The following is a 14,893-nucleotide window of genomic DNA, read 5'->3' as shown; positions in this document are numbered from 1 at the left end:
CATGTATATCATATATACTTTTGTTCACTTTGCTATCCTTCTTATCCGCCAAGTATTTGGGGTAGTTCCGCTTCCAGTGACCATTTCCTTTGCAGTAGAAGCACTCAGTTTCAGGCTTGGGTCTAGCTTTGGGCTTCTTCATGGGAGTGGCAACTTGTTTGCCATTCTTCTTGAAGTTCTCTTTCTTTCCTTTGCCCTTTTAATTGAAACTAGTGGTCTTGTCAACCATCAACATTTGATATTTTTGTTGATTTCTACCTTCATCGATTTCAGTATCACGAAGAGCTCGAGAATCGTTTTCGTCATCCCTTGTATATTATAGTTCATTACGAAGTCCTAGTAACTTGGTGACAGTGACTAGAGAACTCTGTCAATCGCTGTCTTATCTGGAAGATTAACTCCCACATGATTTAAGCGATTGTAGTACTCACATATTCTGAGCACATGCTCACTGGTTGAGCTATTCTCCTCCATCTTGTAGGAAGTTCTAGTAACTTTGTGACAGTGACTAGAGAACTCTGTCAGTCGCTATCTTATCTAGAAGATTAACTCCCACTTGATTCAAGCGATTGTAGTACTTAGACATTCTGAGCACATGCTCACTGGTTGAGCTATTCTCTTCCATCTTGTAGGCAAAATACTTGTTAGAGGTCTCATACCTCTTGACTTGGGCATGAGTCTGAAATACCAATTTCAGCTCTTGGAACATCTTATATGCTTCGTGGCGTTCAAAATGTTTTTGAAGTCCCGGTTCTAAGTCGTAAAGCATGGCGTACTAAACTATCAAGTAGTCATCATACCGAGCTTGCCAAACGTTCATAACATTTGCATCTGCTCCTGCAATAGGTCCGTCACCTAGCGGTGCATCAAGGACATAATTCTTCTGTGCAGCAATGAGGATAATCCTCAGATCACGGAGCTAGTCCGCATCATTGCTACTAACATCTTTCAACATAGTTTTCTCTAGGAACATATCATAAATAAAACGGGGAAGCTATACGTGAGCAATTGATCTACAATATATATATGCAAATGCTATCAGGACTAAGTTCATGATAAATTTAAGTTCAATTAATCATATTACTTAAGAACTCCCACTTAGATAGACATCCCTCTAGTCATCTAAATGATCACGTGATCCATATCAACTAAACCATGTCCGATCATCACGTGAGATGGAGAAGTTTTCAATGGTGAACATCATATGTTGATCATATCTACTATATGATTCACGCTCGACCTTTCGGTCTCAGTGTTCCGAGGCCATATCTGCATATGCTAGGCTCGTCAAGTTTAACCCGAGTATTCTGCTTGTGCAAAACTAGCTTGCACCCGTTGTATGTGAACGTAGAGCTTATCACACCCGATCATCGCGTGGTGTCTCGGCATGACGAATTATAGCAACAGTGCATACTCAGGGAGAACACTTATACCTTGAAATTTAGTGAGAGATCATCTTATAATGCTACCGCCGTACTAAGCAAAATAAGATGCATAAAGGATAAACATCACACACAATCAATATAAGTGATATGATATGGTCATCATCATCTTGTGCCTTTGATCTCCATCTCCAAAGCACCGTCATGATCACCATCGTCACCGGCTTGACACCTTGATCTCCATCGTAGCATCATTGTTGTCTTGCCAACTATTGCTTCTATGACTATCGCTACAGCTTAGTGATAAAGTAAAGCAATTACATGGCGATTGCGTTTCATACAATAAAGTGACAACCATATGGCTCCTGCCAGTTGCCGATAACTGTGTTACAAAACATGATCATCTCATACAATAATTTAAATAACCATGTCTTGACCATATCACATCACAACATGCCCTGCAAAAACAAGTTATACATCCTCTACTTTGTTGTTGCAAGTTTTACGTGGCTGCTATGGGCTTAGCAAGAACCGTTCTTACCTACGCATCAAAAACCACAACGCGGTATAGTGATTGCTTTTTGATCTTCAGAAAGAACCCTGTTCATTGAATCTGATTCAACTAAAGTTGGAGAAACCGACACCCGCCAGCCACCTGTGTGCAAAGCACGTCGGTAGAACCAGTCTCATGAACACGGTCATGTAATGTCGGTCTGGGCCGCTTCATCCAACAATACCGCCGAATCAAGAAACAACTAGTGACGACAAGCAATATGTATATACCCACGCCCACAACTCCTTTCTCTTCTACTCGTGCATATAATATCTACGCATAGGCCTGGCTCGGATGCCACTATTGGGGAACGTAGTATTTCAAAAATTTCCTACGATCACGCAAGATCTATCTAGGAGATGCATAGCAATGAGAGGGGAGAGTGTGTCTACGTATCCTCGTAGACTGAAAGCGGAAGCGTTAAGTAATGCGGTTGATGTAGTCGAACGTCTTCTCGATCTAACCGATCAAGTACCGAACGCACGCACCTCCGCGATCTGCACACGTTTAGCTCGGTGACGTCCCTCATACTCTTGATCCAGCTAAGGCTGAGGGTGAGTTGTGTCAGCACGACGGCGTGTTGACGGTGATGATGAAGTTACCGACGCAGGGCTTCGCCTAAGCACTACGACAATATGACCGAGGTGGAAAACTATGGAGGGGGGCACCGCACACGGCTAAAGATCAACTTGTGTGTCTATGGGGTGCCCCCTCCCCGTATATAAAGGAGGGGAGGAGGAGGAGGGCCAGCCATAAGGGGCGTGCCCAAAGGGGCGATTCCTACTCCTAGTAGGAGTAGGTTTCCCCCTTTCCTAGTCCAAGTAGGAGAAGAAGGAAGGAGAGGAGAGGGAAAGGAAAGAGGGGGGCACCGCCCCCTCCCTAGTCCAATTCGAACCAGCCCATGGGGGGCGCGCGGCCTCCCCCTGTGGCCCTTCTCTCCTTTCCACTAAGGCCCATGAAGGCCCAATACTTCCCCCAGCAAATTCCCGTAACTCTCCGGTACTCCGAAAAATACCCGAACCACTCAGAACCTTTCCGATGTCCGAATATAGCCTCCCAATATATCGATCTTTACGTCTCAATCATTTTGAGACTCCTCGTCATGTCCGTGATCTCATCCGGGACTCCGAACAAACTTCGGTCATCAAATCACATAACTCATAGTACAAATCGTCATCGAACGTCAAGCGTGCGGACCCTACGGGTTCGAGAACTATGTAGACATGACCGAGACACATCTCCGGTCAATAACCAATTGCAGAACCTGGATGCTCATATTGGCTCCTACATATTCTACGAAGATCTTTATCGGTCAAACCGCATAACAATATACGTTGTTTGTCATTGGTATGTTACTTGCCCGAGATTCGATCGTCGGTATCTCAATACCTAGTTCAATCTCGTTATCGGCAAGTCTCTTTACTCGTTCCGTAATGCATCATCCCGCAGCTAACTCATTAGTCACATTGCTTGCAAGGCTTATAGTGATGTGCATTACCGAGAGGGCCCAGAGATACCTCTCCGACAATCGGAGTGACAAATCCTAATCTCGATTTATGCCAACTCAACAAACACCATCAGAGACACCTATAGAGCATCTTTATAATCACCCAGTTACGTTGTGACGTTTGATAGCACACTAAGTGTTCCTCCTATATTCGGGAGTTGCATAATCTCATAGTCATAGGAACATGTATAAGTCATGAAGAAAGCAATAGCAATAAACTAAATGATCATAGTGCTAAGCTAACGGATGGGTCTTGTCCATCACATCATTCTCTAATGATGTGATCTCGTTCATCAAATGACAACACATGTCTATGGCCAGGAAACTTAACCATCTTTGATTAATGAGCTAGTCAAGTAGAGGCATACTAGGGACACTCTGTTTGTCTATATATTCACACATGCACTAAGTTTCCGGTTAACACAATTCTAGCATGAATAATAAACATTTATCATGATATAAGAAAATATAAATAACAACTTTATTATTGCCTCTAGGGCATATTTCCTTCACTTTGTACTATAAAAATGACATAGCATTTCAAAACAACTCAATGGCATTTGACCAAACACCTGTCGGGCATGGTGTCCGCCATGGAGGTCGTCGACAGGGGTCGGAGTGTACCTGGTTACAAACAGCTCCAGGGTGGGCAGCTTCGTCGTAAATGTCGAGCGGGCACATCTCTGCTGGTTGCGTACTTCCTACAATGCCTATGTGGTGGCCGGAGACGTACAACAACGCCGCCGGAGGTGGAGGGTGCGGATGCAAAGCAAGGGAGAGAAGGGTGGAGTGGAAGGAAATGGATCGGGAGGAGGGTTTGGTGGGTCGGGGGTGTCGGAGTCCTATGTTTCGGGTCTCCGGATTCCTGCAAACCTCCCCCCATTTTGTCTCCAATTTGTTGGAGAAATTGCGCTCAAAATGCCCCGCAGACCGATACATGTCGGTGTTGGATGACTTCCGCAGTCCGTACAACGCGGTTCAGATGGATGCAGACGGTTTGCGGGTCAACCTTGGAGATGCCCTTAGGTGACGCTTCTTTCCCGGTCACGTGGATTTTCATGACTAATAATCATGCATTTGTAGTGTCAAGATAGACATTTCTCACATCGTCGTACCCATTTATGACGGCTTTCGGTCTGGCATGTTTCTTCATACCGAAAAACCTACATGGGTCATGATGGGAAGAAAGTTGCTCCTTGAGTCATCTTGGCTAGTGTTGGGTCGCAGGAGGAGATCCGATTGGGACTCATGGGGCACCAATTCTCGACGAATAATGGTCCGCCGATCTTACAACCTGAAGTTTGTTGTGGAAGACTGTAGAGAGAAGGGTGTTGTCTGAAGTGATCTTGTTGGGCGACGACGAAGGTGACATGGTGGTTTAACCTACGTCTTTATTAATCAACAAAGATGACTAAAATGTTGTTTTCTATCTACCCCACTAGGGTACAAGAAATAGCTTCCATTCCGCCTTTTAGCGGATGTATTTCCCTTATACTTAGTCCCAAGTCAGTCGTTTGGTATCGATCTTCAAGTGATACGATACAATCATGGTCATCCAATCGCGGAGTACAAATATTCCGTGACGGTAGAATTCTTAAAGTAGTGATCTCACCCTTATCCCTTACGAATGCTTGTTCCGATGCATCAGGCATGACTCAACAGCTCTTAGGCACTAAGGCTGATGAACAAACAGAGATGCGTTTGTACCATACCACTCTCGGAGTGGGAATCCCTACTCACCTACACACAGTTTCTTCAAACTGCAGTAATCTAAAACCTTAGTATTCTAGTATTCCAATGTGTGGGCAATTCATAAGTATAAGTTTGTAAAAACTACAATTTTTCTTGGCTTGGTTTAGGAAAGAAAGGATTGAGACATGTTTAAAAAATACTAAGAAATACCGTATTGGAGATACTACGTACATTCATGGATTTTATTGACTCAAAATGAGCATCAAATAAATACAAAAACAATGAACGCACACTCTATCTCTGCATAATTATGATGCACATAACCAACAACAACACAAACATAAAAAACACAAGTCATAGAAGTGATCAAAACAACGATTGAACTACAACAACGACCATATCTGCATCAATCATTTTTTGACCACCTCAAGGAGACTATGATTCTTCGACAACATCTTCCACAAGGAGGGAATGAGGCCAGATACTACATACATATATGTGTATATGTTGACACCGATGTAAGTTTCCTGAACTAAAGAACTGGGCTAGCTATGATAGCCTAAATCTTCCATTTCATTCTTACAAGAACTCTGGCAAGATCACGAAGCGAGGATCAGGATTCATCATGTACAAGGACTGAATGCCAAGGATGAGGTCCGTGGGCTTGTACCTTGTCAGCTCTGTGAATTCCTTGTTGGTGTATCTGAAACAACAAGGGGGGAAACCTGAGGAATCACCCTTGATGGATTCCCACTCGATGTAACCATCAAGGTAGACTTGGAGGAATCACCCTCGTTGGTCCACACTTGAGGGGTTGCACGACAGAGTCGTTATCGGGAGTGGTGAAGGAGGAATCACCCTCGATAACCATGACCGAATAGTTACACTACATGGTTAACATCAGAAGTGCTGACGAGGTATCACCCTCAGCACTCGATAGTAACTCTACAGAGTCGTACAACTAGGGGGGGTGATGTGCAGTGTCGGGGCCTGGACGTCGATCATGTTGATCGTGTCATCGAACATAAAGCATGGGCAACTGGGACAAGGTGGGGGTCACTGATGGATCTCTAACCAACCTATACTAAGCGGTTTTAGAATAAGCAGGTAAGGTATGAAAGCAGGTAACAAAAACAGGCTATGCATCAAAGTAGGATCATACAGAAACAGTAGCAGTTCTAATGCAAGCATGAGAGGGAAATAGATGGGCAATATCGGAATGCTCAATGGGGGGTTTGCTTGCCTAGAAGCTTTGCTGCAAAAGAAGGGTCGTTGGTGACGTAGTCTATCACGGGGGCATCATCGGTCTCGGGGTCTACCGGAGAGAGGAGGGGAGGAAACAGTAAATACAAGCAATCAAGTGCAACACTAAGCATGACATGATGATAAGCATTCTAGGGGCGTTCTATCGCGGTACTACACGTTGCAGACGGAGGGGGGAAACATCTGGAGGGTTTTCCTGTGTTTGGCGTTTTCGGACAAAGGAAAAGAGGGGGAAAGTTCCATGTTCAGCATGCTAGGGGCATGTGACAGATAAACGGACTGTGTATTCGGATTCATTGGATTTTTCTGAGCAACTTTCATATATAAAACATTTTCATCTGATACAATATCATGGTTTGACACCGGGGTGCTCATGATTTATATTTATGTGATGAAGGCGGAGTCATGCCATGCATACATAGTCCAATGAGTAGGGATAACATTTGTTAAGCATCGTATATTTTGAAGAGTAATGATTATGTTCAAGTATTCATGGATATTATTATGTTGTTATCAAATACTTCATCATTTCTCAATTCATATCGTAAAAGATTACATGATAGACATGCATGAATTAAGCTTGAGAATGCTGATATGTATCCAACATATCTACAATTTTTAGTTGTTTCATGCTATTATACTATCAATCTTGAATGCTTTATATGAAATTTATACCATTTTGGGGAACTAACCTACCAACTCAGCACGTGCTACTTGTGAGCTGCGTTGGGATTTCCTCGAAGAGGAGAGAATGACGCAATACAATAGAGATACGTATTTCCCTTAGTTAAGAACCAATGTTATCAATCCAGTAGGAGAACCACGCAAGATCTCATGAACAACACCTACACACAAAATAACAAATACTTGCACCAAACACAAACAAGGGGTTGTTAATCCCTTGGCGGGTAATTGCAAGGATCAAATCTCGTAGTGATAGATAGATAAACATGAACACAAAAAAGTAAATAAATTGCAACAAAGTATTTTTGGATTTTATATATGATAAAGATAGACCCGGGGCCCATAGTTTTCACTAGAGGCTTCTCTCTCGAATAAAAAGCATACTATGAGTAAACAAATTATTGTTGGGCAATTAATAGAAAAATGCATAGTTATGATGATATCCAAGGTAATGATCGTGTATATAGGCATGACGTCCGAGACAAGTAGACCGACTCCTAGCTGCATCTACTACTATTACTCCACACATCGACCGCTATTCAACATGCATCTAGAGTATTAAGTTCATAAAGAACAGAGTAACGCCTTAAGCAATATGACATGATGTAGACAAAGTAAACCCAATTAATATGAATAAACCCCATCTTTTTATGCTTAATGGCAATGATACAAGTACGTGTCATGTCTTTTTCTGTCACTAGGATTGAGCAACGCAAGATCGAATCCATCACAATGCACCTCTCTCGTTGCGAGATAAATCCATCTAGTTGGCCAAACCAAATAGATAGACCAGTGAGAAATACAAAGCTATACCAATCATGCATAAAAGAGTTCAAAGAAGACTCATATAATATTTATGGATAATCTGATCATAAACCCACAATTCATCGGATCCCAACAAGCACACCGCAAAAAAAAAGATTACATCACATAGATCTCAAGAACATCGAGGAGAACATTGTATTGAAGATCAAAGAAAGAGAAGCCATCTAGCAACTAGCTATGGGCTCGTAGGTTTGTGGTAAACTACTCACACATCATCGGAAGGGCAACAAGGTTGATGTAGAGGCCCTCGGTGATCGAATCCCCCTCCGACAGAGTACTGGAAAATGTCTCCAGATGGGATCTCTGAAGAACAGAAACTTGCGGCGGCGGAAAAAGTATTTTGGGCGATTCTCTGTGAAATGGTGTTTTCTATCCACCGAACTAGGGTACAAGAAAGAGCTTCCATTTTGCCTTTTAGCGGATGTAGTACCCTTATAATTAGTCCCAAGTCAATCATTTGGTATCTATGTTCAATTGATACAATACTATCATGGTCATCTAGTCATGGGGTACAAATCTTTCGTGAATGTAGAATTCCTAAAGTAGTGATCTCGCCATTATCTCTTACGAATGCCTATTCAGACGCATCGGGCATGACTCGGCAGCTCTTAGGCACTAAGGCCGATGAACAAGCCGAGATGCGTTTGTACCATACCTCTCTCGGAGTGGGTATCCCTACTCACCGACAGACAGTTTTTTGAAACCGCGGTAATCTAAAACCTTAGTATTCTAGTATTCCAACATGTGGGCAATTCATAAGTGTAAGTTTGTAAAAACTACAGTTTTTCTTGGCCTGGTTTAGGAAAAAAATATTGAGACATTTTTCAAAAATACTAAGAAATACCGTATTGGAGATACCACGTACATTTATGGATTTTATTGACTCAAAATGAGCATCAAATAAATACAAATACAATGAACGTACACTCGGTCTCTCGGCATAATTATGATGCACACAGCCAACGACAACACAAACATAAAAAACACGAGTAAAGTCATAGAAGACCAAAGCTATGCCTAAGCGAGAAAAAAAGAAAATCCGAGGCGATCAAAACAACGGTTGAACAACAACAACCATATCTGCATCAACCAAATTTTTTTTGACCACCTCAAGGAGAATGTGATTCTTCAACAACACCTTTGACAAGGAGGGAATGAGGCCAGATACTACATACATATATGTGTATATGTTGACACCGATGTAAGTTTCCTGAACTAAAGAACTGGGCTGGCTATGATAGCCTAAATCTTCCATTTCATTCTTACAAGAACTCTGGCAAGATCACGAAGCGAGGATCGGGATTCATCATGTACAAGGACTGAATGCCAAGGATGAGGTCCGTGGGCTTGTACCCTGTCAGCTCCGTGAATTCCCTGTTCCACTTCTGCACCTGGCTGGCCATTGGGTTCAAGATCAGCCTGGCGAGAAAGACCGCCGACGCCGCCACGGCGGACGGCATGAGCTGCAGGCATCTGTAGTCCACCAGCGATGTTTCGGCGAGCTGATGCGCCAACCTCTGAACCTCCAGCTCGCGCTCTCCGTTGCTGTACCTGGTGAAGTGGTCCACGAACGTGTAGGCCGTTGGTCCGCTGAGCTCGTACCGGAGCGCCGCCAACATCTTGCACTCCATGTCGGTCACCTCCTTGCTGGTGGCGAACCCACAGTCGTCGGCAATTTTCGCGGCGTTCACCTTGAATCTGGTGCCCCGCTCCTCGTATTTGGCGGCGGTGAAGACGGCCGTGGCGCCCAGGAGACGGAGCTCATACTCCATGTCCGTGCGAGCCGTAGACAAGGTTCGCGCCGACAGGACGCGGTCGACGTAGGAGACGGCGCGGTGAAGCGTGCCAGGGGCCAGGTCGTAGTGCCGGGTGAAGTCGTCCATCCAGAAGACGAGGGTGGCACGCATCGATGGGCTCATCCGATCTCCCTGTACCGTGTTCAGGTAGTCCGGCGAAGGCCGCTCCTCGACGTTCTTCTCCATCTCCCAGAGGTTGAAGTCGATGTCAATGTCGTAGTCGGAGAGCCGCGGACGCGTGGCCGAGTTCTTGCAGTCCGGGACGACGCGGTCCGGGAGCAGGGACGGTGCGGGCACCTCCAAGGATGGGTGAAAAAGATGGGCGTCGAGTGCGGCGGCGTACAGCTGACACGTCGCCGGGAGCTCCACGGAACATCCGAGTGCGGCGGCGTGATCGGCGGGCGTGGGAGCGAATTCGAAGCCGGACAGATGCGGGCGTGCCGCCGTGTTCTTGGAGTCCGGGACGACGCGGTCCGGAAGCAGGGACGGCAAGGGCACCTCGAACGGCGGGGGAAAAAGATGGGCGTCGACTGCGGCGGCATACAGCGTCGCCGGGAGCTCCACGGAATCTTTGAGCGCGGCGTGGTGGAGGTGGACAGTCGGAAGAGGAGGGAGTGCGCCGATCGCCCGGAGGTAGGCGTCGTCAAACTCCATGCGGTGGTCGGCGGCGCATGAGAAGGCGCCGGGGAGGGAAGGACCCGAAAGTAGGTCGGCGGTGAAGGGATCCATGACAGCCATCGCTTGAGCGAGGGGGAAAAAGGGGTCTCGAACTCTTGGAGGGTGGTACGTGATTGCAAATGATGCAGGGAGGGAGTCCTGCCATTTATACATGACGGCGACTCGTTCGATGGGTTTCCTGAGAGTTGGGAAACCACATCGCTACCGGTCTCGTCTCGTATTGGCGATGATTCGGATTGCAACTTTTGCGACTAACCATGGATGGAAGACACACGCTACTGCTTCCACGCGTAAATAAATTGTTGCCGTCATTGTTTTGGATCGAGTTCGTATGCTGCGCGGAAGAGACGCGCGACTGGCAGTCCGGCAATAGTTTTTTTTTTTTTGAGAATAGTCCGGCAATTGTTAGGACGTACTGTACTAGTATGCATGACCGGTGTCTCCGGCTCAAACAAAGTGCGTTCGATCGTTGTTGCTGATTGGGAAACGGTTCGTGTCGGCCGACCGGCAACGGGTTGCGCCGGTCGCACGCGCGCTGTCAGATCACGCAGGGATTCGTGCGCCACGTCTTCCTCATAGGACCGCATTTTTTCTACTCCTTTATCTTTTCGTAGATGAAACACTGTCGTCCACCCATTTACTGGACAGAATCACTATTCTGACTTTTTTCTTAAAGTTTAACACAATTTGATCTTGTTTCTAAAAGAATCATTTATCTGACCTTTTTCAATGACGCCAATATCCATGGGGTTCTAGTTGTATGGTTCATGGCGTTTACCCATGAGCCAAAACATCATGGTTTATGGCGTTTTGTCATTTGTCAAAAACGACAAGTCCCATGGAGAAAGCGCCAGGGAGGAAACACCAAGGACCATGGCGCTTTTTATTGAACCAAAAATGCCATGGATGTTGGCTTCACCGAAAAAGGGTAGATGAGATTTTTCTAGAACGTGGGTCAAATCGTGCTAAACTTTAACATAAAGGTCAAACCAGTTATCTCGTCCACATTTGCTTGCCAAACCCAACCGCTGACAACAGTGTGTTGCAACCCGAGGGTGTGGCGGTGCTAAAACCAGCCGGCGCAATGCTACAACATCAGTCGCTTTTTGCTGGAACCGACCATCAATGATGTTGCGCCCAGTGGCCACCAGGTGCTGAAATCTATAGCGATGCTGGAATAGATGATGGTTTTTTGCTACACCGGCCGTGGAGTTTGACCGAACCGGCAGTGTTCTCTCCAGGGGATGGCCGCGCGAGAGGTGCTGGATCCGACGAGGTTTATTTTGCAGGAACCGACTGGTGGATTGTGGAAACGGTGAGGTTGTTTTTGCCGGAACGGACAGGGCTAATTGCTGGAATTCATGATGTTATTTGTGTTCGGAAATGTTGCATGGAAAACAATTTTTTTTTCTACGCACATGCAAGATCTATACATGAAGATGCATAGCCATGAGAGGGGAGAGTATGCCTACGTACCCTTGTAGACCGTTAAGCGGAAGCGTTTATCAATGCGATTGATGTAGTCGTACACTTTCACGATCCGTCCCGATCAAGTACCGAACGTATGGCACCTTCGCGTTCAGCACACGTTCAGCTCGATGACGTCCTCGTCTTCTCGATCCAGCTAGAGAGGCTAAGTAGTAGATGAGTTCCGGCAGCACGACGGCGTGATGACGTTGGTGGTGAACTTGTTCCTGCAAGGCTTCGCCATGCACTGCAGAAATACTTGACGGAGGATGAAACCGGGGAGAGGGGCGCCGCACACGGCTTGGGGATTGTCGTGGTTTTGTGGCGCCCCTCCCTCTCATGTATATATAGGTGCTGGTGGGGGGGGGGGGGGGGAGGAGGCAGCTGATACGTCTCCAACGTATCTATAATTTTTGATTGCTCCATGCTATACTATCTACTGTTTTGGACTATATTGGGCTTTATTTTCCACTTTTGTTTTATTTTTGGGACTAACCTATTAACCGGAGGCCCAACCCAGAATTGTTTTTTTGCCTATTTCAGTGTTTCGAAAAAACAGAATATCAAACGGAGTCCAAACAGAAAAATCCTTTTTGGAACGTGATTTTGTTCTCGGATAAGACCCAGGAGACTTGGACCCTACTCCAAGAAGTATCGGAGGCGGTCACGAGGGTAGGGGGCGCGCCCCCCTACAGGGCGCGCCCCCTGCCTCGTGGGCCCCTCGGTGCTCCACCGACGTACTCCTTCCTCCTATATATACCCACATACCCTCAAACGATCAGAACAGGAGCCAAAAACCTAATTCCACCGCCGCAACTTTTTGTATCCACGAGATCCCATCTTGGGGCCTGTTCCGAAGCTCCGCCGGAGAGGGCCGTCATCACGGAGGGCTTCTACATCATCATAGCCCCTCCGATGAAGTGTGAGTAGTTTACCTCAGACCTTCGGGTCCATAGTTATTAGCTAGATGGCTTCTTCTCTCTTTTTGGATCTCAATACAATGTTCTCCCCCTCTCTTGTGGAGATCTATTTGATGTAATCTTCTTCTTTTGCGGTGTGTTTGTTGAGACCGATGAATTGTGGGTTTATGATCAAGTCTATCTATGAACAATATTTGAATCTTCTCTGAATTATTTTATGTATGATTGGTTATCTTTGCAAGTCTCTTCGAATTATCCGTTTGGTTTGGCGAACTAGATTGGTAGTTCTTGCCATGGGAGAAGTGCTTAGCTTTGGGTTCGATCTTGCGGTGTTCTTTCCCAGTGACAGAAGGGGCAGCAAGACACGTATTGTATCGTTGCCATCGAGGATAACAAGATGGGGTTTATTTCATATTGCATGAATTTATCTCTCTACATCATGTCATCTTGCTTAAAGTGTTACTCTGTTTTTAACTTAATACTCTAGATGCATGCTGGATAGCGGTCGATGAGTGGAGTAATAGTAGTAGATACAGAATCGTTTCGATCTACTTGTCATGGACGTGATGCCTATATACATGATCATGCCTAGATATTCTCATAACTATGCTCAATTCTGTCAATTGCTCAACAGTAATTTGTTCACCCACCGTAGAAAACTTATGCTCTTGAGAGAAGCCACTAGTGAAACCTATGGCCCCCGGGTCTATTCTCATCATATCAATCTCCATCACTTTAATCTTGCTTTGTTTTTACTTTGCCTTTTACTTTTCACTTTGCATCTTTATATCAAAAATACCAAAAAATATTATCTATCAGATCTCACTTCCGTAAGTGACCGTGAAGGGATTGGCAACCCCTAATCGCGTTGGTTGCGTTGAGCTCTTTGTGTTGTGTAGGTATGAGGGACTTGCGCGTGGCCTCCTACTGGATTGATACCTTGGTTCTCAAAAACTGAGGGAAATACTTATGCTACTCTGCTGCATCATCCTTTCCTCTTCGGGGAAAACCAACGCAAGCTCAAGAGGTAGCAAGAAGAATTCCTAGCACTATTGCCGGGGAGTCTATGCAAAAAGTCAACATACCAAGTACCCATCACAATCCCTATCTCCCGCATTACATTAGTTGCCATTTGCCTCTCGTTTTCCTCTCCCCCACTTCACCCTTGCCGTTTTATTCGCACTCTCTTTCTCCTTCCCCTTCTCCTTCTCCGTTTGCCTTTTTCTCGCATGCCTTTTGTTTGCTCGTGTGTTGGATTGCTTGTTTGTCGCGATGGCTCAAGATACTACTAAATTGTGTGACTTCACCAATACCAACAATAATGATTTTATTAGCACTCCGATTGCTCCTCTTGCCAATACTGAATCTTGTGAAATCAATACTGCTTTGTTGAATCTTGTTATGAAAGATCAATTCGCCAACCTTCCCAGTGAAGATGCCGCTACTCATCTGAATAGCTTCGTTGATTTATGTGATATGCAAAAGAAAAAAGATGTCGATAATGATGTCGTTAAATTGAAGCTATTTCATTTTTCGCTTAGAGATCGTGCTAAAGCTTGGTTTTCGTCTTTGCCTAAAAATAGTATTGATTCTTGGAACAAGTGCAAAGATGCTTTTATCTCTAAGTATTTTCCTCCCGCTAAGATCATCTCTCTTAGAAATGATATTATGAATTTTAAGCAACTTGATCATGAAAATGTTGCACAAGCTTGGGAGAGAATGAAATTAATGATACGTAATTGCCCTACTCATGGTTTAAATTTGTGGATGATTATACAAATTTTTTATGCCGGATTGAATTTTGCTTCTAGAAATCTTTTAGATTCGGCCGCGGGAGGCACTTTTATGGAAATAAATTTAGGAGATGCTACTAAACTCCTAGATAATATTATGGTTAATTATTCTCAATGGCATACTGAAAGATCTTCTAATAAAAAAGTGCATGCGATAGAAGAAATCAATGTTTTGAGTGGAAAGATGGATGAACTTATGAACTTATTTGCTACTAAGAGTGTTTCTTCTGATCCTAATGATATGCCTTTGTCTACCTTGATTGAGAACAACAATGAATCTATGGATGTGAATTTTGTTGGTAGGAATAATTTTGGTAACAACGCTTATAGAGG

The 14,893-nt window shown here is 44.8% G+C and overlaps 1 protein-coding gene across 1 annotated transcript; it reads right to left on the bottom strand.

Moving 5' to 3' along the window:
* Positions 1-8,844: 8,844 nt before the first annotated feature.
* Positions 8,845-10,480, bottom strand: LOC123130671 (putative cyclin-F2-1). The gene has a single exon (XM_044550502.1). It carries the CDS (start codon positions 10,438-10,440, stop codon positions 9,169-9,171), a length of 1,272 nt encoding a protein of 423 aa, XP_044406437.1. The 5' UTR covers positions 10,441-10,480; the 3' UTR covers positions 8,845-9,168.
* Positions 10,481-14,893: the final 4,413 nt, after the last annotated feature.

The sequence above is a fragment of the Triticum aestivum genome, chromosome 6A, assembly GCF_018294505.1.
Source record: "Triticum aestivum cultivar Chinese Spring chromosome 6A, IWGSC CS RefSeq v2.1, whole genome shotgun sequence".
NCBI lineage: Eukaryota > Viridiplantae > Streptophyta > Magnoliopsida > Poales > Poaceae > Triticum > Triticum aestivum.
Note: the sequence above shows the minus strand (reverse complement) of the source record. Positions and strands in the feature narration are given on the sequence as shown.

Excerpts from the sequence above, each read along its gene's own strand:
- LOC123130671 (XM_044550502.1), bottom strand. The coding sequence starts at position 10,440 with ATGGCTGTCATGGATCCCTTCACCGCCGACCTACTTTCGGGTCCTTCC.